Raw genomic sequence first — 24,935 nt, 5'->3', positions numbered from 1 at the left:
TTGTATATAGTAAATATTGCCGTATAACATTTGGCAAATAAATTAAGATAAAAATTGAGTTCGAAAAAAAGAAAGTAAATAGGAAACGATGTAAACTTAACTAATAATATGTACAAATATGTATATATAGTTGTATTTATAATGCCTCCATTTAGGGAAGTGTATTTTCATTATTTTCAAATGCTACTCATATTTTTATCCATATGTTTTATTGTTATATTTTTATAAATAAATATAACAAGTCCTTAGCTTTGCTAATAACGATCGCCTGGATAAATTATTTCCAGTTTTTTTAATATTATTACTATTACTTTGGTTTTTAATGATCTTGTAATTAAATATTTTTGATCAAAATGTTACTGGCGGTAGCGAAACATATAACAATCAATGATGAGACTTAACAATTTGTACTATTCATTTATTTTTTTTCAAACGAAATCCACCATTTTAATTTTATTTAAATACCAGGTAATATTTTAAATACAGAAAAATGCAACGAAGTCGTTGTGTCAGAGTGTACTACGTATATCTTTGGTGATTAACATTTTTAACGCTCATGAGCACATATATGTGCACATATTTCAATATAATATACATACTCTTTATATATGTATACCTTTATTCAGGTATTTTTTTCATGTTTAAAGAAAATGTAATTAGTAGTTTTCTTCGCTTAATTGAAATGTAGTTATACATATAAAATATTCTAGGAATTCGTAATTTGGTGTAATATAAAAACGATTTCGGGAGTAATGCAATACACAATAATGTATACTCTGATAAATGTATATTTTAAATTGTGTGAATCTGTGTAAAAAAATATTGTCTGCTATGGCGGAATGTACGAGTGGGCGGGTTCGCTAACCGAAGCTTTAGAGCTGAGTATTTTGACACTATTCATTCGCGGCTGCGTGGAAGTCTTGTACATATTTCTGCACAAACTTCCCAAAGTCCAGGATTTCGTTGCTATGGCAATACATCGTTATTGATTTTTGTACTCGCTCGGGACCTGAAAAAACTAATATATTTCTAACTTATAACATTTTAATGTACAAAAGTTGTTTACCGACATCGATGTCTTTAGGAAAGAAAAGGAAATAAAAGTTATAACTATTAGTATATTTATACTAATACATGTTGATTCCGAGCTATAAGTATTGTCAGTCGCTATTTACAAAAAACAAAAACGTTATTTTTTTGTTTAATAAGTACAGATAATTAACATATACACAAATGTACAAATATAAAATATAATATAATGTGCGTTGTTGATTCGTTTTCATACGGTAAAAAATTTGAATACTTAAAAAATATCTGACATTTGACCATATTATTATTGATATCTTGGTATTTGATGAATAATCGTACAATACCAGTTGAATATAATAATGAGAATTATTTTATTTTGCTTTGGTATGTATTTTCGACTTTCAAATAATATATTCAACGGTTTTTTTTACATTAATATTGATTTTTAAAGATATATGATTTTATTATTATAAGACAAAAAAGTATTTGTATTTACGCTTGCAATTTTTCCGTTCGTCGTGAGCTTAAACACACCTTTGTTGTTTAGTTGTTTAGAATAACATTGAAGCATTTATTTAAGAGCGCCCAACATTTATTTTAGATAAGCATATACGTCTTAAATAAAATAAAATTTATATCTATATTTACTTTTTGTTATACTCTAATCTCTAAAACATGATTGTTTTATCACTTAAGACTTCTATGACACACAGAAAATGTTTTAAACACTCGTGTTTTAGATTTCACAAAACATACGCATGCGTATAGGAATTATTGTTGCTCTTTATATTCTTATCGCACGTCTATTATCTAATATTTATCATAATATATAATAGTACCAATAACTCGTTAGAATCCTAATATAATCGGTTAACTAATATTACAAATCTTGAATTAGTGGCATTGAATAATTAGTACACATTTGATGGTGTATACATCAGTCGACTAGTACATTACTTACATATCAAATAGTATGTGCAATCAAAACTAATTTCTGTTTATTATTTATTGTATTATTTATTTTTTTAAAGTGATAAAAATGTTTTTTGAAAATAGGGGAAGTATACATATCTATTTGTTTATTTAGGCATTCTTTGTGATATGTGTCTTTAATTATTTTATTCTTCGTATGCATTTTTTTATTACTTTCTATGTTTGGGTGTATAATTAAATATATATATATATATATATATATATATATATATTCTTTTATCACTCCCGAATAGTATATATGTTGTAGGCATATAGTCAAATCATACTGACTATAGGGTATACAATGTACTCGTACTATCATCTACGTCTATCACATCTAATTAGTTATTACCTAATTAGTTACTACCTGTATACATTTATGATTTCATTTTTAAAACAATAGTAATAATGAACATGAAATTAAACATATTATTTCATACACCGACGTGTTTTACATATTAATAAATAATACATTGTTTCTTTATGTATAAAATAGCAATAAATAACTGATAGAAAATATATTTAAATTTTTAAAATAATACAAAATGTTTTTTTATTATTTGATTGACATGAAATAGGTATTTAATCATATTCCTAGTCATTTAACTTTATTTGATTTGACATACATATTATATATCTATAGATAATATAATATTGCTCATTAATATTTATTGTTAGTTATCTTTTAATTCTATTACCTCTCGGTTAGACGTCAATGAGTTTGTGAAGAAATCATGGACTTCAGTGATTGATGAGAGGGCGGATGTGAAGATCAATATTGTATGAACTTTGACGTCATCCCTATATCCCGGGGCGTAGGGAGCTTTCGAGTGTCCTCTGTGTGTACGCTCTTGCTATAAATACTTCCTGTTGCCATGGTTACCTGTTACCAATGGCGTTTATTGATTTTAAGAATATACAGAGCTGGTGTTTTTCAATTTTTTTATGTTTGAGCTATACAACGTTTAATTATTATAACTATAATTACTTTACTCAATTCATAAATTTCATTCTTCAGCTGTGTACTTCAAAAGTAATTAGCCACTTTTCTCTGTAGATTTTTATAATTTTAAATAAGGCTCTGCAGCGTCTTACTGGGTTTTGTTTCAAATATTATGATAATCCTATCTGAATACGAATCACGATACGTCTTATTATAACATATCATAATATTATATTATTATATTATCTATTATAATTAATATTAATGATTTGAGTCGTTACTTAAATAGTTTTTATTTTTAAAATATAATGTGAAGAGGTATTTTGTTTCACTGAACATTAGATTATTATTTACTGTGTAATAATATTATAAAATCCTAACTATTTAAATTTTTATTACTTCTGATTTAAAAAAAATCAAATACAGGTGTCCAGGCATTTATTTAATTAAAGTTCAAAAATTAATTTTTCTCGACAAGTTACTAATAAATAAATATTTATCTATTTCAGACTTAAATAATAGATAATGATTTCTGTTACTACTAATTTTTCCTTCCGTAGAAAGATCGTTAATTCGAATATGGTACCTATAGCAAAACTATCTTATTCAGATGTGATAATTATAATTAATTCAACTATCGAAGGAAAATGCATATTTTTTGACAGTAGGTACGTGTATAATGTATGATCGGATTTAACTTCGAGTTCTATTATAAATCACACATCATATATTTTGTCGTGCGCATTATTTTTGGTTGTCAATCCGGTTTATATAACGTATTGGATACATAGAAAAATACAAATTTAGGATAAACTTAGGTATCTAAATGTACGAATACGACGTGTTCGTTAAATGTGTCTTTAATGTCTATGTAGTTAAATCGAACTCGACAATTTTATCGTTAAAACGCATGCGTGCGATGAATACAACGCATAATTCTCAGAACAAAGAATCAGGTCCAGCATTTAAATACATTATTTTGTCGAGTCGTTATCTGTATACATCCAGTGAAATATTATAATATTCATAAGATGGAAATAAAGGGGGGAACAAAACGTGTTATTTCAGAGGCAAATACATACATTCGTATATGTTATAGCAGTGGTCACCAATTATTATTTCTGTAGGCCTACATTAGGAATCTGAACATTTTTTTGCGGACCATTAAAATTCTAAGTACATATTTTCAACGTATAATAGAATAAGAGGTATTATTTTAAAATTGGATGTAACGAGAACATTATTTATTTCATTTATTAATTGCTATTGTTTTTAAACATTAAGAACATAATTAATATTGCAAGTATTACAAACACAGAATGTTGTCGTATATGTGTTTTTATTTTTTGTCTGCGGGCCGGATAACATTTTTTCACGGACCGCCATTTGGTGACCCCTTGTGTTATACGATTGGGACGTCGGCGCGTTCGGCTGGGCGTTGGCGTTTACGTCTGATTACATTTCGTTGGAAATAATATGGTAAATAAATACGCACGCGCAGCAAATACGGTTCTCTGTAAATATCGTAACGACTGCCGCGTCGGCGATCAATGTTTTCTCCAACAACCTTATCAGCGCATGCGCATCAGCTGTCTGTAATGCACTGCACGTCAAGTGTGTAACTAAAATAAAATGTTACTTGCCACTATCCGGGGCGTTGTCGACTATTACGAAGTTGTACAATTAATATTAAACGTTTTTACCGCTCTGCTTTCTCCGTCCAAGTTGAGTGGATCCAAACCATTATTTGACGTAAAATATTATGTATTATTCAGATCAGCGGTTCCCAAACATTTACAATCACGGAACCCTTTAAAAATAGTTTGTGTTTCGCGGAACCTTAATGTCTTTAATTCCAATTCAACTATAATTTTTCTAAAAAAAAAAAAAAAACCAATACTCTATGAAATGTTTTTAATGTTACTAATAATATTGTTAATGATTACTCTTTATTAAAATTAGTTTAAAACACAATATTTATTAAAATAACAAACATTTATTATTTAATTATTACAAATAATTTGTGGCGATATTATTCTAGTAGCTATTATTTTTTTTAAATAATATGAAATAATATTTTTTCCAAATATAATATAAAATACGTTTCTCAATAATCACATACATCTGGCGGAAATCTTAGCATTATCCCACGGAACACACTTTAGGAAACGCTGATTTAGATTGTAGTATGATCATTTTGGTTGACCACTTTGTTACGATGTAATTCATATCGGTGTCTGTGTGCTTTTTACCTATTCAGTCCCTTCAGTCGATTTATAACTCTTACCTCACAAAAGTAACTCGCTACTAAATGCAACTGCAACCGCGTATAATAATATTAACAAACATGTTCTAATTACCTCAGCAGTTATTGAGTAAGAGTGCTAAAACTCCATTAAGTAAAGTTACTCTCGTCTGCTCAACGACTATTGTGGTTGACTGAAAAACTACTTGACCAAAAACAGTTACTTCATTGAGAACACGAATGCAACGCAACTTAAATTTGGTTGCAACCTAACTAGTTGCATGATCTCGTTGCAGTTACAAGTTGATTTGATGAAAACAGGCCCTTATTATTTATAATTAATATAATGATACAATAATTAATAAATTAAATATATAATTATTTAGCTATCTCGACTCTCGATTGTATTATTTTAATACATTTACATATACTGCTATATTTACCAGATATATGTAAGTGAAACAATTAATAGTACTGGACCGAGTTTTGACTATGTACAACAAATCTATCCATTGTCAATATTACAATAAAGAGATTTACCAAGTAACGCATAAATATTAATTATGTTTTATGAATAATCGATTTCCTCGATTTCTTCAGATGTTCAAGATGATGTATTTAGTTAATTGCAATCTGGTAAATTATTATGACACGATAATCATTTTAATGTTTTGACTGCATAACCAAACGATCAACTTGGGTCTTTGAGTTGAAAATTGATGCCAAAATAGATTTTGACTGTAGTCTAAGGCATAAAAAAATATATATATATATATATATATACAAAGTTCTTATAGATACTCATGCGGCTGAACTTGCGAATTAAGATATCTTAATTCAAGATTGAATTATACAGATTATTGCGCTAGTGATCGGATTGTTAAAAATAAAGTTATTACACTTTATTATAAACAGAATTATTCGTATACAAGTAATTTCGATAAACCTTCGTTTATGAGCAAATAACGGAACAAATATTAATTGGGTAAATAATATATAGTTACACAAGCTCTTTTCGAACACCTAGATAGTATTATGTAATGTAGACATTGAAAACTACGACGCTTGTTATATAACATCGCTGTACATTTTTTTTATAATGATATTCAAAATTTTATTGAAGTTGAAGTATTCTATTTTTTTGTTATCGCTGCTGTTGCGTTCGAGCCTGTTTGATGCGTTATTAATATACGTTTAAACAGTTGAGCTCCAGTCGCATGCTGTTATAACGATTTATTGAACACGTCGACGAGATAACCTTTATTCGTGCGTTGTACACGTGATTTCCACGAATTCCCGGGCGACGAACGGTCCGCGGTGCAGGTTAGGTTAGAGTCGTTCTTTACGTTATGGACGGGGAATATATTCGTTGTTTCCTGGTGATCGTGCCCGGGCACTGAGGAAGGGGAGAGGAACGAAAAAGAAAATCGAGTTATACACCATGGTGAGAATAATGGCTGCGGCGTTGTCGGGTCTTGGCGTCGCGGTGTTGCGACGAGAGGCGTATCGCGGCGCCGGTGGCGGCGGCGGCGGCGGCGGTGGCGACCCGATGTTTTCGTAGAAAAAAAAACGGCTTACCTCCGCCCGGGCCGTAGCGTCTACGTTTCCCCCCTCTTCCCTCCCACGGTTTTAACGCGCCCCGCCCATCGATAGCTCCCTGCCAAGCGGTCCCATTGGCTGCCGCCGCCGCCGTCACGAATCGAACGACCCGAGCACCAGGCTTACCCGTCCGTCGCCGCTCATTATTTCCTTCGCCATCAGTCGTACCATTCGTCCGCCGTGCGCGTACTCCCGTCGACGATTTACAGCAGTGCCGCGCCCGTCACGGGTTTTCGCACGCGCACGATCGCCGCCGTTCGTTCCGCTCGCGTCGTCCGTTTGCACCAGCCGCCCAGTCGTATCCTGATCGCCGTTCGTCCGTCTCTTTTTCTTTGCCCACGTCTCGTGCTCCTGCAGCCATCCGTCGTACTGCCATAAACAGCTGTCGTTCTAGCGGTCTGCGTGAACAATCTGCCCGAAAATGAGTAAGAACATAATATTTTAATATCCTTACCGACTTACACTTAGCACGTTTACCGACGGAACGGAACGAAAAAAATAAAAAACCAATTTCGTACCGCTCACAGCAATTATATCTCATTTAAAAGCTTAATATAATGGTTTGTTGTACGAAATAAAACGTTATATAGTTTCTTTGTTCTATATGTACCACGGATTAAAAAAATTAATATTATAAAAATAGAATTTATACATTTTTTATCGTCCTGAAGAGTTGGAAAAAGTGAGATACAATCGTTGTGAGATCCAATTTATATTATGAAGGTTCACTCTTATAACCTTATCTAGCAATATGAAACATTATTTTATCTATTAATATACACATATGTTATATATGTTACATACACGGCGTGTAAATGTGTGTGTGTGTGTGTGTGAGTGAAGAGGAGAGAGTATGTGTATTGACTAGTAGAGTGTGAGAGAATACTTATGTGTATGTGCTTGCGTGCGTGTGGTACGTGTGTTCGTGAGTGTAGGGATGGTAAACAATTTTTGACCATTGATGTACCGAAATTTCGTTATATCACATATCCAATATCGATATATTATATCGACTGATATTTTATCGATATAAATGGGACATTTCGTACAATAGGGTACAAGGTATAAAGGTTTACGAAAAAATGCATAGTGATAATGATCAATATTCTTATACGGATTTATCGCCTAACAGTTCTGTGGATACCTGTAATAGCTATGACTGCATACAATATACTATATACCTATATCGACTTTCGATCTAACCAATGAGGAATGTGGATTGTGTGGTGCTAATGTGCAATGTGTAAACACAAAACATATAGGGATGGGTAATTCATGAATGAATCGATTCAGCTAGATGACTGATTGAATCGATTCAGTGTTGTAAAATGAATCGATTCATCGGTAACACTTTTTTTTTTTTTTTCAATCTTTAGATTGGTTAAATGACTTTGATGGCTCTCCGCTTATCACTGTAACACTGTTATATTCAAAATTGAATTAGGTAATATCATTGTTCTGTGGTAATATCACGATTCACTAAATTAAATGTAATAGACTCGTCACGATAATATGGTTGGCGGATGTGTGGGTTATCAAATAAATGGGATCAGTAACCAGGTTATATATCTATGGTTACATAATTCTCATGTTATCATAATTCATGTCTTAATACAGTTCTATCTGAATTCTCGTAGTGGAAAAATTCACTGAATCGAGATGAATCACTGAATCGATCAATGAGTCGATTCATTTAAGTGAATTGAATCAAGAGAATCAATTCACTCAACCGATTCATATTTCCCATCCCTATAAACATAGTTGTTACGTCAAGGGCACATAGTGCAACTGTTTTGGGACAAAAGTTGCATATCAAATTGTGCTCAACAATCAGTTTGTAACCAATACGAAACTTCAGTCCACATACGGACATGACTGATTTTGGATCAGTTGGTGTTAATCTATTCGATCAGTACATTTGTTTTTTTTTGATTTTATACTGTGTCGGCTTCAGATGAAGATAAAAATGAAATCATTGATTATTATCAATACCGCAGGATACGCAGAGAACATCGGAAACATTTGGTCCATCCATACATAAGAGAAAATGCAAACTCTGGGCTTTTTATAGTAGTGAAACTCCAATTCCAACATCTGCAACCAACTTTAAGTTTAATCCTTGGTCACTCATGTTCACTGAAAATACTAAAACAATACACATCCACGAATACAAACTTAAAATTGCAACGCAACTACGACCGCGCAAACCGAATCAGTACAATCGATTTGAAACTGATTGCAAACTAACCTAATTTTGGTTACTTTGTTTGCGGACGCCATAGTTATACTCTGCCTAGGTCATAAAACAGTTGCACGTGCAATGATTTGCAACTTTTGTCCCAAAACAGTTGCACCGTGTGCGCTTGACCTTATTTTTAATCTATAATACCGCAGATAATTTATAAATGTATACAGATATAATATGTCTTGATTTATCGACGATTTATCTTTTTAAAACATTGAAAGACTCGATATATCTGTAAGGTTGTGTCGATAAAAAATTTCTCGAAATATTGACTTCATGTATGGATATTTTTTATATATCTATATGTCGTTACTATCCCTACGTGATTGCGTGATTGCGTGCATGTGTTGTATGTAACAAAGAGACAGACGGAGCCGGTAGATTTGTTTTTTATTATTTCAAATAATTGCTTATTGAAAAAATAATTAGAAAGAGTTTTGTACTCATCTGTACTATTTAAATGTATATTCTTTTTTATGATCATTAATATACACTTAATGTTATGGTATATATGTTTTGTCGATACCTATACAGTTTTGCTATAAATTTAAGCCAACTCCATGGTTTTTAAAAGTTGGCGCCATTTATAAGCAGGGGCGTATTTAGATAGGGGCCATGGGTCCCGTTGCCCAGAGCGGCACATTTTTAAAGATTTAGAGGGGCGGACAATTTTTATTTCGTACTTTACACAATTATACAACTTACGCAAATGATTTAGCAATATGTTTTCTAAATGAGTGTGTACAATTTTAAGGCTATATAAAAAATATTGAAGTTAAGCTTACAAAAATACAGATGTTACAGTTTATAAGAGAACATAATTTTAATAGTGTTTATCTTTATACTGGAGTAGCTTTACATATTTTTTTGTATACACCATCCACAAATTATAGTGTAGAGCGTTCTTTTTCCACACTAAAAAGAATAAAAAACTATTTTCGCTCTATAATGGCACAAGACCGGTGTTTGGCTTTAGCGGTATTAACAATTGAAGCTGAAAAAACCACTTTATTAGATTTTGAAGAAATAATTAATGATTTTGTTGGTTCTGAATCAAGGAAGAAAAATATTTAAATTTTGTATTAATATTGTATATCTAGCAATTAATAGAGGTTTTAAAAAATAATATTAATTAGTAACAACATTTTATTTTTTGACTGGAAGGGGGGGGGGCAAAATATGTGTTGCCCTTACCTTGAAATTCCTAAATACGCCACTGTTTATAAGTGTGTCTTATTACTTATTATTAATTTAATCCTGTGGTCAATTGTCTAATACAGAGTATGCTTTATCGATACATATTGTGCGTTTGTATAATTTTGATTTAGAGATTTGTGTGCTAAAAACATTGGGTATCGTATAAAATAGTGCTCATACCTGAAGTACGCTGTACTATCGATAATTTTGGCCATGATTACATAATATACTTAGGTATGTAAAAAAATTAAAATGTTGGTAGATTATATATAAGTAGGGTGCGGATTTTTATGTAATAAAAAAGTCAAAATATGTAAATATTTATGTTCTTATTTTTGCTAAAATATGTAAAAAAAACGTAAAATATTTAACAAAAAAAAATCGGTATTTTCCATTAATTTTTAATTATTAATTAATAATTATTCATTTAATCATCTTCATTGTTGTCTTCTTTGGAACAATTGGATAAGACGTAAATTAAAAGATTTTCAAATTTTAATGTACGGCGGTTAGATTTCAAAGTCAACTCGTAGCTGCTGAGGCTGCATTCAACGTCAACCAAGATTAATGGGCATATTTCATACCACATATATTGGATGGTGTTACTTCAATATAATTTGACATATTTTCATTTATATTAGTAAGATTATATCTAATAATTTAAATTTTTTTGTAAACCAACGTATTACCCAGTACGTAGTTTAATTAATTTTTATTATAACTCCGGATTCTCCTTGAACTTAATTTCATTGAATTTCTGCATTTTTCCACTATCGCGAGACTTTCAATTATTGTTAGATTCAATGTTTCTAATATTTTATTATTTTAACCAAAAAAATTTTTTTTTGGAAATATATGCTAAATTATTTTGCAAGTTGTTGATTTACATAATATCAGAAATAATAGCAATTGTAGTATCTGAATCAAGATTTGAAATATCTTCTTTCATTTAATTCCAATATAATAATTGTAAATTAAATAAAAACTGTATTGAAATGATATGAAAATGTGAAATATTTACAAAATATGTTAATATTAATGAAATATTTAAAAATATGTATTTGTATCAAAATATGTGAAAATATGTAAAATAAAATAGGTTTCATATTATTCAGGGTGTTATAAAACGTGCTTATTTTTAATTAAAATTGAGAAATTCACATTCAATAAATATATGTAATTACATAAAAATCCGCCCCCTATATATAAGGTATATGTAACATATATCTTACATATTATATAGATGTAAGTATTCAGTGCATAAGGTCTTTAATTTCCACGCCAATATATTTTATTTTTTTTTTTATTTATGTTTTTTAATGTAATTTTATAAATACTTAAGTTTATACATATATTAATTTAAATAATTTTGTGTTTCGTTATATTTGTTTTCTACCCGTTTATAAGCTATGTATTTTAATTTTATATTTATTAGACTAATATGTTGTCCATGTATAACATAACGTTACACGTAAAACATAAATACCATCACTGGGACTAATATACTACAAAGTGTATAACTTTTATATGCGAATAAATTGTAACGATAAAATTAATTAACCTCGATAAAATGTAAAAATGTATTCAATCAGGATATAGTTTGTTATATATTATTTTATTTTTTTAACACGTTTGTTCATTGTTTTTATATATTTTCGATTGTGCAAAATAAAATATACAAACACAACTTGACATATATAAAGATGTATATATACTTATGTATAAAGATCTATCACTTATAATTCCATAATGTTAATTTAATATAAAATAATAATTTAGGTATCAGTTATTCGTTCCTAGTTATTGAAATATAAACAATAGTACTTCAATTTTTCTTTTCATTCATTAATATATTCATTAAGTTCAAAAATAAGACAATGTACCCATATAATGCGTGAAAATAATTTGTAATGATAGTTGAGTAAAATATCAAATAGATAAAAGCATCCGAGAGATAATTTGCTGTTGATATTAAAGATCGTATTAAATTTAATTATTTTGATTTGGACTTCTGAGAAAAAATAAAAAAAGTATTTGTAATATATGTTTAATTTTGTCATCGTCATTAATATATTTTAATAAAATAAGTTCTAAATTTAATATAAAACAAGGTAAAGATAAGAACAAGTTAATAATTAACTTAATTAATTATTATTATATATTTCAAAATTTATATTTAATTAGATGCACCTAATTAAACTTACATATATACCTAATTGTTTGTAGTTACAATTTTTTTTTTGTTCTCGTAATTGAAAATTTAAGTTATTAATATTCAAAATAATTTGTGAAGACTTAATGGGTATTTTAACAAACAAGCTTCCGCTAATCATATTCTATGTTAAAATTATTGATCTGTGAGTAATATTACAATCTATATAACAAATAAGTACCTACAATTGAAAATACGAGTATGTACATTTATGAAAAATGAAATGTTATTGTATGCAATAAAAAATAATAAATGTAAAAAATTCTTGAAAATTATTCATTTAGATTTTCTTAAAGGAAATTAATTAATATTGCTATTGTAGTATTATTTTACACTTATATTATATAACTTATTATATTTTATCTATAAGATTTGAAATAAATCATTATAATTAATGTAACCAATATATGGACATATGCTCACAATTGGTGATTTTATTATAAATTTTTTTGTCTATATAAATTGAAACGCTTAACATGCATTAACATTGATATTTAAATGGTTGTTACACAATTAAAACTGCGCGATTAAAATAAGTATCTCAATTATTAATTACATAGTTCATATAAATTATTCGTCACTCTATAATTTAAAACTTAATTATAAAAAAAAAAAATAAATAATGCTGATCGGAATATATAAGATTATTCATCAATTAGACATATATACATTTCAATATTTGTCGACTAAATTATTTTATATGTGTTATTAATGCATAAATAAAATCAAGTCAATTACTACTATTGATATATTTTATAGGTGAAATGTTTCCCTCTAATGAGATGTCAGACGATGAAGATTCTATAATGTTATCTGATGATGAAACCATTAGCATCGGAGAAATAAGTGTAGACGATTATTATGACGAAAAGAAATGTGATGATAATTTTTTTAAAATTGAAAAGACTCCTAAACATAACGTGCCTTTGGAATCAAATAATGGTGCTAACATTGAACTTGTAGTAACCAATAATGAAACTTTAAGACCGTTGCAATCTGAAATAATACTTGCTAGCAAAAACTTATTAGAAGAAGTGCCGCCGCGCGTGGAGTCACCTGTGAGGGACATACCTAAGGGTAATTAATAATTTAAAATAATTTGAATAAAATTATTTGCTGTATATTTTTATTTTGTAGTTTAAACGTAAATGTATATAACTTTATTTACTATTTAGTTAAACGAACATCTGCTATCAAAGCAAGGGTTGCTATTATAAAATCAAATCCGAAAAGGAGAACCAAAATAGCTCTGGAACGAGAAAAAAGAAGAATTAGTATAATTGAGCGTGGTGGGGTAAGTACTTATATGATTGACAATTTCATATTTATAAAAGTAAATGATTCTAAGCCATATAAATGTTTCATAATTACTTATTTCATTTTGTGTACATGTTTCTTAATTTAAATTTATTTTTAGTATACTATTAATTTAAAAAACATCTAGGTCAGCTATGTGTAAACAAATTCTTTTTCATTTCAGGGGGTTTTACAATAATATTTTATTTTTTCTTTATACTTATTATTGACATTTTCTCTTTTAGAAAATGTAACAATTCTGAATTATAATTGTAACTGAACTAATTTAAGTAAAATTAAATTGTGAGTTCACTAACTTCTTGATTTAAATATTTGTATACAACGTAAACATTTGTATACGTAATGAAAATAAATATATTGGTGTAAAAGTAAAAGGATAAAAGTAAAAAAAAAAAAAAAAATTATTAATGAATAACATAAAGTAACTGCTAAAAGATTGAACTTTCTAAAACTAAAAGAACTTAGTTTTATTTTATCATCATAATTTTAGTTAATCACAATTAAAATTTTTTTCTAGGAACCAAATAAAAGAAGACCAAAAAGTTTAAGGGCACACGGTTTAATTACTTCAAATATCTTCAATGAAATTTATATTAGACATGAAGAAATGTTAAATATTTATAATTATGTAAGTTTTGAATACATATTTAAAAGTTGTTCGATTTACATTATTAAAAATTATAATTGTTAAATGTACAGCTTACTTGTGTACCTGCTAGAAGAACTGTGGATGAAATAGTGACTAGTTATACAATAAGGAAAAAAGCGTGAGTTATTATGTGACTTAAATAAAGGAACATTAATTTAGATTTGTTTTTATATACAGTAGAATCTGCTTAATTGGGACACCACATATAGGGAACAACCGCTTAATAGGGACAAATTGGCATAGTACCGAACAAATGTATGCGTCTAAGACAATTTAACTTCGTTTATCTGGGACAAATTATCGGTTATAAGGGACAAAAATAAAAGCGTCTAATTAGATATTCTGAGTTAAATATCTATTTTTTTATCAAAAGTGTAATTATCTAATATTTATAGCTCTATTATAAAGGTATTGTCAATTATGTCAATCATTTATTTTCAAGGGCGCCTACAGATGAAAATTCAGGGGGAACAGCATTAGTTTTTATTAATAATCAAACACTTTTATACTAATTAAACACTTTTATTAACTAATTGAACACAAATTGCAATTTTATTTTATTTTTCCTAAATTCATCAACAACTTTTTCAGCTAAATGAAGTTCTTCGTTTTTTTTTCTGTGTAAACTTAATATACATAATCTGGATAAACGATTCTCACACATTGTTGAACGTAACCAACTATAAATATTAATACACCTTAGTATCAATTATGATGTTTGGGATTTCGGGATATTAAATTTGGATATAATTATTTTAAATAGCTGGAAAGCTAGGGGGGTTGTCCCCCTTGCCCCTTCACGCGGGCGCTCTTGTTTATTTTTCATCTACTACCACAATGAAAATCGACTAGCTTACGTACAAAATTTAAAAACTTTAGTTCACGTTTTTTCGTCTCTGTGTATTAACGTATGTGTGTTTTTATTTATCCCAGTTTGTGTTAATACGTAACAATTACGTCTCGTGAAGAGTTAACGTTGATTGAAAACATTTTTATATTGAATAAAATGAAGGCTCAACCTCATAATATTAGTCTTCGTGAGTTAAAGAAATTAATAGGCACGTCTAAATTGGTACTAAGTCGATTTAAAAATAATGAAAAAGCTATTCGTTAATTCGATATAATAGTCAATACTTTATAATAATTATAATATAGGTACTGTTGCTAATTATAATAATAATATGTAATTTTTAAATAAAGTATGTATGTATGTATTTTTTAAATAAAGTTATTATGTATGTACATGCACTTCAATAGTTTCGGTTTATGGTTTATTCAGTTAATCGGGACAGTCGAACAATGGGGACAAATAGGTCACCGCCCAATGTGTCTCAATTTAGCGTATTTTACTGTATATATATATATATATATGATTGCATTTATTAGTGATGAAATTATTAACTAATTTATTTGATTTAGTTTAATATAATATCTAATTAAACTAATTATTATGTTAAGAATTAAATTTAAACAATTATTATTAATTGTATTAGAATATATAAATTTAATATAGTTGAATATTATAATTTATGGTTGTCTCATTTAAATTAGACATTTTTATTTCAGGATAAATTAATCACTTTAGGCAATGTTTTATGATATGTAAATTTATGTAAATAATTATACTTTGTACACATTTTTATTTTAGATGTTGGACAACTTTAGATTATTTTTTACACTCTTTCAACGGAGCTTTACAGCCTTGGTGCTTGCAGAAAATTGAAAAGATCCAATTTCAAAACGTAATTATAAATTATTAATATTAATATTAAATAATTATTTAAATACTGAACTCAATAATGTACCAAAAAAAAATATGTTGTTTTAGAGGTCATGAAGATTTAATCTATTATTTCAGTAACTAGGATAAAGTTCTAAAGTGGATGATAATTAGAATTCATAAATCATAGTGAAAGCATTAATTCTGATTTTTTACTCAAAAATTATTATCCCATAATCCCAGTCACTTGTAACAGAATGATACCAGTTCAAAAATATAATGTATATTTTTGGAATAATCTTAGTAAATATTGTGTATTAGTATGTGAATACTGAATTTAAGGTTACTTATCTGCACCAAAAGTTATAGATAATATCTCATTTAATCTTGAAAACAATACATTTTTTTTATCAAGCCAGTGTTGGTTTTCATTTTGATAAGAAGAGGAATTTTATATTTCTTGCTACCAAAATAAAAACATTTTCTAGCTAAATAATACCGAGTTTTTAAAATTGAAATATTTTATTTAGTTTTTTTTTATTATTGTTGTTTGAAGTAGTATAGTATAACTGTTTTCACAAATTTTGATTATAGCTGTTATTTTATATTTGTTCCTTAATGATTTTTGTATATATAAAGCAGTGCATTTTTTAACTAGTTAAATAGGTGACATAAATGTCGCCCAGTGATTATATTCTGTCGACAATATTTTGAAAGATTGGGCGAAATATTGCGAAACAAACGTGTAATACTATAATCGTACTATAGTATTACATAGACTATTTTGAGAAAAACATTTTTTGTCGCCCAATGAAAATTCCTTATAAGATACACTGATTTAAAGAGACTAAAAATCTCGATTGTTAAAACTAAAAAACTAAAAAAACTTTTAATTACATTATCAACCATTGTTTAAAGTTTCGCATGAAACTTTTGATAATGATTTACTGTTTGAAAAATAAAGCATCATTGTAAGATCTATATACATTTCTTTATTTTACTAGAGTCTAAATATATTATTATATAATGTCTTCGTTTCGATTTACGTTTTAACAATTCAACTCTTTTGTATTTTTTCCCAACACTGGAAAACAAGCTGTAGATATTAAATGCATTTTCTTTTCAAACAACCAAGAAACTGTAGATGGAAGATTAATGTTATACTTTTCTGTCCTCATAAATAATCTTAGAACAAATAATTTATTATCAAATTAAGATGAGCTGTAGTAGTTGTGTGTATATATCATTAAGAAGTTTAATTACTTTTGTATAATTAATTTTAAATTATTGATTTTTTCGCAGACTAAAAGAAGATATCCTAATACTCCACTGAGTAAGCTTTACGGTCTTCCTCATCTCGTACACTTTATAGGTGAGTAAGATTTTGGTTTATATAATGATCTATCCGAGAATATTTTGTTTTACAAACGATTCACGATAAATGTTTGTCAAGTGGTTTATATTCAACAGAGGGCCCAGGATTTTATATTATCTATTTTTTTACCCGATGTTTCATTCAAAATTTGCTCTAAAGTGGTCATGGGTCATCTCAGTTATTTTGATAAAGCTTCTCAGTAATTTGAGTCTCATTGAGTTCCTATACAATCATTAATAATTTTAAAATGTATTATTTTTATAATCTATAATAAAGTGTTATGGCTTAATATTAAGCCATAACCCTTTATTAGTATATTTGATTAAATAATTATATACAGTTTATATTATTGTAAATTATTATTATATGTAATTAATATAATTATATATTGTGAAAGCAATTAACTATCATTTTTTCAATTTTTATTCATTCAAAATTATTAATAAAAATGAAATGTTACTAAGATAATAACAATCGAACTAACTAATTAAAACTTATATTTTTCAAGGCATGTCGATGCATTAATTCTTCTAAATTTCAGTTTGAATATCGTATACATGTTTGTATGCATTTTATAAATAATTAATTAGTTTTTTTGTCTACTCTACCCTAGAATCCTCCTTTTAATTTTTAAAAATCCCTTTACTTTAATACCATAATTAATCGAGCTAAAAAATATATAAGCATCTCTTCCAAGGAAAACATTATTATTTAAATTACAATAATTATTTATTTCAGTGTCCCTTCCGCTACTATTCCTGAAGATGTCAGTTTATGGACTGGATTTTGAAAATCAAATGTGTGAATTCACTAGAGGACTTATGGCGTAAGTATTTAATTTATATTTAATATTAGTAATTTACATAAACTATGACGTGGTCCCGCGGTGGTGCAGGTATTAATTACTTATTAAGTACACCACTATCGCGGAGCCGCGCCCGCTGTCTATCCAGCCACAATCCAGGCAACGACAACACCGTTTTCGATACTACCCACAAACCTCTGAAAACCAGGCAGAGGTGGAAAAAGTTATCGGAACCGGTGGAAACGTACCGACTGATCGCCTCGGATCGACGATTTTTTGCTTGTGACCGTCAAGACATTTTCCACCACCGTCACCAAAGTAGACACACAACACCGTCCACCATATTTTCTTGTTTTATCATAGGAATAATAATACACTCTAAGGACACATACATTTGTTGGTTTTTTTTTTTTTTTTTTTTTGTATGACTAATCCGCAATTTAATTTTGACCGGCCACCTCACCGAGGACGAGTTCAAAACTCACCAGCGAGCTGCGTCCGTGTCATATTGCCTTTGTCCCTACACCGTGTATTGCCACCTTTGGGGTGGTTGAGTTGATAGGGGATTGTGATGTTAATGATGGGGGTGTTGTGGTGTAGGTTGAGGTCTGAATGTGGACGCCACCAAATTTGTTGGTATGCGCGTTGAACATGGTGTTCGCGGATGACCTGGTGGAAAAAATTGTGCGAAAATTGCCGGAATTTTTACCACCCGTAATACCGAATACGGTGTGGTTGAGTTGATCGGAGCCAATGGGTTGGACTAGTTCCCCCTGGCTTCCCCGCTGTTTCCCGACGTGGTCGGTATATGCGGACACTCGCAATGCCAGTGTCGTTCGCTGCAGTACTTACACGACCCCGGCGGACCTCTCCTCGACAAGTTCGCGCGTGGTTGTGACGGCTGTGCGTTCTTATTCAGAGTATTCACGCGGGGTTGTGAAACGGGTTGGCCAGTGTCACGGTCTTTCAACCCCCTTCGCCCAGGTTGATTGTCATCACGACGCGGGGAGGGGTGTTGTGTGCACACGATGGGATCCAGTATACTCACGATGCGTCGAAGCTCGGCGAAAGTAGATGGTTGTCTCAGTCGTATGTGCGTATGGAATGTGTCGCGCGTTAATCCGGTAATATAAAGAACTAAATCCGATTCGGATAAGCCAGTATTTACGCGGCATGCGAGTCTTTTTTAAAATATATTCCGTTAATGATTCAGTCGTGGACTGTCGTGTCGACGGTATATCAGCGCGCAACCGAAGTTGCATTTTGTCATTGTCGAAATTCGTTAAAAACTCGACTCTGAATTCTTCTCAGGATAGTTCCAAGACCTTGATGGATTTCCACCAAGTCGTGGCCGTACCCATTAGTTGTGATTCAATAGCTCGACACCAGCCGGACATGTGTATATTTTCCTGCGATAAGACGGATTCCGAATTATTAATAAAACGTACGGGGTCTTCAGCCTTTTTCTCGAAAAATTCGGACAATGAAGCTCTTGCGGCGTGCAAGTTCATATGGATCGGTCCTGTAATCGCGGTGTGAACGATAAAAGATTCCGCCAATTATTATTGAAAACCGTTTGGCTGCCGGTCAAGTGACGCGTGTATACGACGTAATCGCTGCGACGTCGACGCGGTCGTCACCCGGCCGTGCGGGTGTGTGGTTGTCGCTTCGGAAAACGGGCGGAATATTTCGTTGGTTTTGATACGCGTACATTAAATCATTTGTGCTTACCAGAGAGCGTATCGATTCGTTTTGCGCATGGTGTTGGGTGGTCACATCGAGTTCGTCTCTCTGTGAGTTTTGACACCTGATGACTCCGCGTGACGACAGATTAAATGGGTGGAGCGTTTGCCCCTTGGGGACGTAACATCTTTCGAACGAAATACACTGTGAGTTTTGACGTTGATCTTTAAGAAGTTGTGTCAAACTCGCTTCCAACGTCGCTATGCGTAATTCGAATACGGTCCATCGGTGTCCCGACCTATTGATTCGTGTAGCGGTAATAAAAGTCGAGCCGCTGCGGATGAAAAAATATTTTTCTGCGTTGAGGTGTCGAGTGGGTTTGATGTCGACTGTAAGCGATTATGCATAAAGCCGCCACCTAATAAACTGGCGTTCGTAGACGGCGCAATGACCAATCCCGTCGTCATATCGCCCTATACATGGTCGTCGTCAGTAACGGATGAGTACTCTCGTTGGGTCGGCGCCGGTTGAGCGCAACTGTTCGGCTAATCTTGTTTCGAGATCTGCCTTGGACCCGGATGACGGTATTTATCTAACTTTGCACTCATAACGCAACTTCTTCAACGTTAGTTGATCAATGTTTTTATTCGACATAATGTAAAAAATAATTATAAATATTTCTAATTACAACTATTCGATGTAATAAACAATCGATTGTAGTATGCGTAGAGGTAGAAGTAGTTAACACGTCACTAACAACGCGACGTGACGGCGGTGACGACGACAACGATGATCCGCGTTGCACGTGTAGAGCTACAAGATCGCGGTTCACGTGCGTCCATCTATTATCGGCGGGTTGATACCGAGTGGTAGAGTTACGATGGAGGGTGTTAGATCGTTAGAGAACTACAATACCTACCCTGACCGCTATCTAACTGCTATTTCGGGTCGCGCGTATTTCCCTACTCGTCAGAAACAAAAATATGTATTGCGCTTAACCAAATTATTTAACACACCTGGAATATCTATGTATTTTGTAAAATTATAACAAGTCTGAGGTAGTGAGAAAATAATCTTACCTTTTTTTTTTTTTTTGTTGACTCGGGGTGATTCTTTACCGGGAGCCAATTTGACACGGCCGCAGCTCGTTGGTGAGTTTTAAATTCGTCCTCCGTGGAGTGGCCGGTCAAAATTAAATTGCGGATTAGTCATACAAAAAAAAAAAAAAAACCAATAAATGTATGTATTATTATTCCTATGATGAAACAAGAAAATGTGGTGGACGGTGTTGTGTGTCTACTTTGGTGACGGTGGTAGAAAAGAAGGTCTTGACGGTCTGGCTTCCACGACGGTCACGAACAAAAATCGTCGATCCGAAGCGATCGGTCGGTACGTTGCCACCGGTTCCGATAACTTTTCCTGTATCTGCCCGGTTTTCCGAGGTGGGTAGTATCGGAAACGGTATTGTCGTTGCCCGGGCTGAGGTTGAGTAGACAGCGGGCGCAGCTCCGCGATAGTGGTGCACTTAATGTACCTGCACCACCGCGGGACCGCGTCAAGTATAAAGTAATTGAGTGAATCAATGACAACTATTTATAGTTAAACATTTAAATACAGTCTGTACCACCTATATCGACGCCGGTCGTAACGACATATGGGGTATAACGACGTTAATTACAAGTATCCGGCAAAATTCCGTTTATTTTAACATACAAAATAACTGGTAGTAACGACATGGACGTAACGACAATATCGGCTAATACGACTTAAAAATCGGTTCGCAACACACATTTTAATCGTATATAACGACTGTATATTATTTTTTTCGCAAATGATTATCTAAAATTATTGGTGTAATTACCAACAGATAGGGTATCTACTATCTTCACATAGTTATTGCGTAATGTATTACTATATTAGCTGCTTTTATACGTTTTTAAAATAGCATTTTAAGTTATTAACAAGATAGAAGTGTAATGCACATTATAGTACATATAATGAGAAATTACCACAAATCTACAAATATTGGTTTGATATTTTAGTTATGTCAGTGCCGTTGAACGTGTTTAAAAAAAAAACGATTATTTGTATACTTATAACATATTAGAAATAAGATATTCTTGTTTTTTTTCTGTACAAACAAAACGAAAAAAAGTATACTCTTATGATGTTATTAAATCTTTTTTTTTCCTTTAGAATAATTCTTAATAGTTTTCGTTTGGTCCCTATAGTTAGCTTTGATAAAAAAATTAAAATTTTAACTGAAACAATATTTTTTTGCAGTTTTATCGATGAGGAAAATATGCACAAGGATGTTATAAATTATCAAAATGTAATGCCTGAAGAGTATAGGATGACATATCCTGAACGTACTAGACGACTTCTTCCCCCTCGTCAATATTAAGAGTTAAATAATGTAATTTAATTTAAATTGTTCATTAAACAGAGTTTAATGTTTATTCATTAATATTATTACTTTAAAAATTACTTAAAATTTATTATTCATGGACTAAATATAGAAATACGTATTTTACCTTTATATCTATGGTAATTATAATTTATATATAAAGTTTTGACAAAAATAATAAAATATAAGACATTAAAAACAATAAAAAGAAAGAAAATTAAGAAGTTAATATTATAAGGTTAGTTATTATAAGTTAATATTATAAGTAATAAAATAAAAAATCTGAACAGTTTAATTTAAAAAAATAAAAACATTTGGGTTTAAAATTGAAAGACCAAATTTATAATTAAGTTAGCCATTTGGTATAAATAATTTTTTTAGATCTTTTATGCTATTTCAAAAATATACTACTTTTTTTCTAGTTGAAAATATATACGAGTTACATATTATTTTGGTAATTTTAAATTTTTGGTGTATGGGCTTATTATTGATTATTTTTCTATGTTTCGACAATTTTAGTTATAGTTAAATTTCTCTATTCTATATATACAAATTAAATTTGATTTAATTTTAAAAATGTGTCTAAGATACCTGACTATATCAATACAGATATTTAATTTAATTTGTCCCACTTTTTATTGTTTTTCCCTAACGGGAAAGAAAATAATATTTATTTTATTAACTACTAAGTTAAAAGGCAACCTAAGAAAATAATTGTAATTTCTCAAATACTAAATATGTACCTGTTTAAATACATTTATTGTTAATTTGAGAGAATCGACTAATTTATTTTAAAAGTTTATATTAAGTGTAATTTTTAAAAACTACTAAACATATTTTCATATTCAACTTATGGCCATTATTTAAGCATTTCGGTAGTGTGATTATTGTTGGGACTAATTTATGTCCTCTGCCTGTTAATCTTATTTTTTTATTATTATGATTCCTTTTATATCAAATATGTTTTTTTTAAGTACAGATTTTTATAAAAGTTATTTATAAATTTACAATTGCTATAACAGCTATTTCAATTAAAAAAGATTTCTTTAATAATGAGTTATGAAAATGATACTACTAATGTGTTGATTCTACTTACTAACAACATTCTCTAAAGACTATGATTTCCGTTGTATTTTAATAATTTATATTTATTTTATATCAACATTTTTTGTTGACATAAAACAATTTTTAAACTTATTAATAAGTAAATATATTATTATTAAATGAATTGTTTATATGTAATTCAGTGTAACTCAGTTATTATTCATATAATTTCTTATCTATTGATACATTCAGAAAATTTTGAAATGTATTTTCTTTATAAGTATGTGCTTTTAAGTTTAAAATAAAACTAAGTTATCTGTGTAAATTATTTATTTATTTTCAAAATTCAACAAATGTGACCTCTTATTTATATATTCTTACATATTAATACCTATGCATATATTCATAAATAATTTTACAAATTTTGAAAAATTAAAGGTTATATCATAAGCTACCTTTTGAATTTGTGATGTAAGACAGCAAGAGTACCCTCAACTTTTTGATGATAAGGATATATAAATAGAAAAAAAAAATCATAGAAAACACTCGTTTATATTTTTATAAAATTCAAATTTATCATACCAAAACTTACAATATTTCAATTTATTATACCTTAATGTCCAGTTTTCCCGGTTAACTAATATTATGGCATACTATGAAAGATAATAAAAGCTTATTTTGCAACAATTTGATGTCATATAATCTATTGTATTCATTATATTATCATTCACATTCTCTACTAGTTTTTGTTTTTTCTGATGCATATAATTTTATTATATCGTCTAACATTGAATATGCATGTTACATATGTATATATATATATATATTATATGTTGAACAAGCAAATATTACAAATGTTTTTTGGGAAATGAAATAACTATGATTATACGACTCATTCACTCTCTACAAGACCTACCATTATCTATACAAACAAAAACGCATTTTAGAAATCAACAAGAACTTTGTATGAATCTCAGGTATTTATGTATTAAAAAAATAAATATTTTACGTTTTATTTTTTAAAAATTGAAAAAAGAAAATAATCTTGTTATTTCATATCTTTTAGCAAATAATTTCCAATCAAAAATTGCAAATATTCAAGAATTCAAAAATTCAACGGATTGTATTCGTCTTTGAGCTTAATGCTTCGAGTTGAATTTTAAACTTTTCAGAGATATGTCTGTTCCAGATTGTACATTAACCAGAAAAGTTGTGATCTTTACCATGCAAATCTCAAATAGGTAATATTAATTAATTAATTTTTTTTATAAGTAGAAATAAAAGATCAGTATTGATAGTAATTTTAGTATACATCAGACATGTCAAACATGCGTCCCGCGGCCCACCGCTAATTTTTTTGTGGTCCACGGCTAACAATATCAATCGACAATATAAAAAATTAATGGTGAAAAAATTATAAAACATTAATGTCAAGTCGAGATTATCTTAAACCCTTAGAAATTGTTATGTTTGGTATACGTTATTATATCTTT

At 29.8% G+C, this 24,935-nt stretch overlaps 1 protein-coding gene across 1 annotated transcript; it reads left to right on the top strand.

The window, feature by feature from the left end:
* The first annotated feature begins 6,951 nt into the window (after positions 1-6,951).
* LOC112689729 lies at positions 6,952-22,439 on the top strand. Its single transcript, XM_025563596.1, has 9 exons — positions 6,952-7,213; positions 13,202-13,519; positions 13,618-13,736; positions 14,277-14,387; positions 14,459-14,526; positions 16,057-16,150; positions 17,431-17,500; positions 18,242-18,329; positions 22,275-22,439. The coding sequence occupies exons 1-9, from the start codon at positions 7,210-7,212 to the stop codon at positions 22,393-22,395; spliced, it is 993 nt and encodes a 330-aa protein (XP_025419381.1). The 5' UTR covers positions 6,952-7,209; the 3' UTR covers positions 22,396-22,439.
* Positions 22,440-24,935: the final 2,496 nt, after the last annotated feature.

Source organism: Sipha flava, unplaced genomic scaffold (genome assembly GCF_003268045.1).
Source record: "Sipha flava isolate LNK unplaced genomic scaffold, YSA_version1 0_pilon_pilon, whole genome shotgun sequence".
NCBI lineage: Eukaryota > Metazoa > Arthropoda > Insecta > Hemiptera > Aphididae > Sipha > Sipha flava.
Note: the sequence above shows the minus strand (reverse complement) of the source record. Positions and strands in the feature narration are given on the sequence as shown.

Excerpts from the sequence above, each read along its gene's own strand:
- LOC112689729 (XM_025563596.1), top strand. Across the intron at positions 14,527-16,056 it reads TATACAATAAGGAAAAAAGC|ATGTTGGACAACTTTAGATT; the intron begins GTGAGTTATTAT and ends TTTTTATTTTAG. Across the intron at positions 18,330-22,274 it reads TTCACTAGAGGACTTATGGC|TTTTATCGATGAGGAAAATA; the intron begins GTAAGTATTTAA and ends ATTTTTTTGCAG.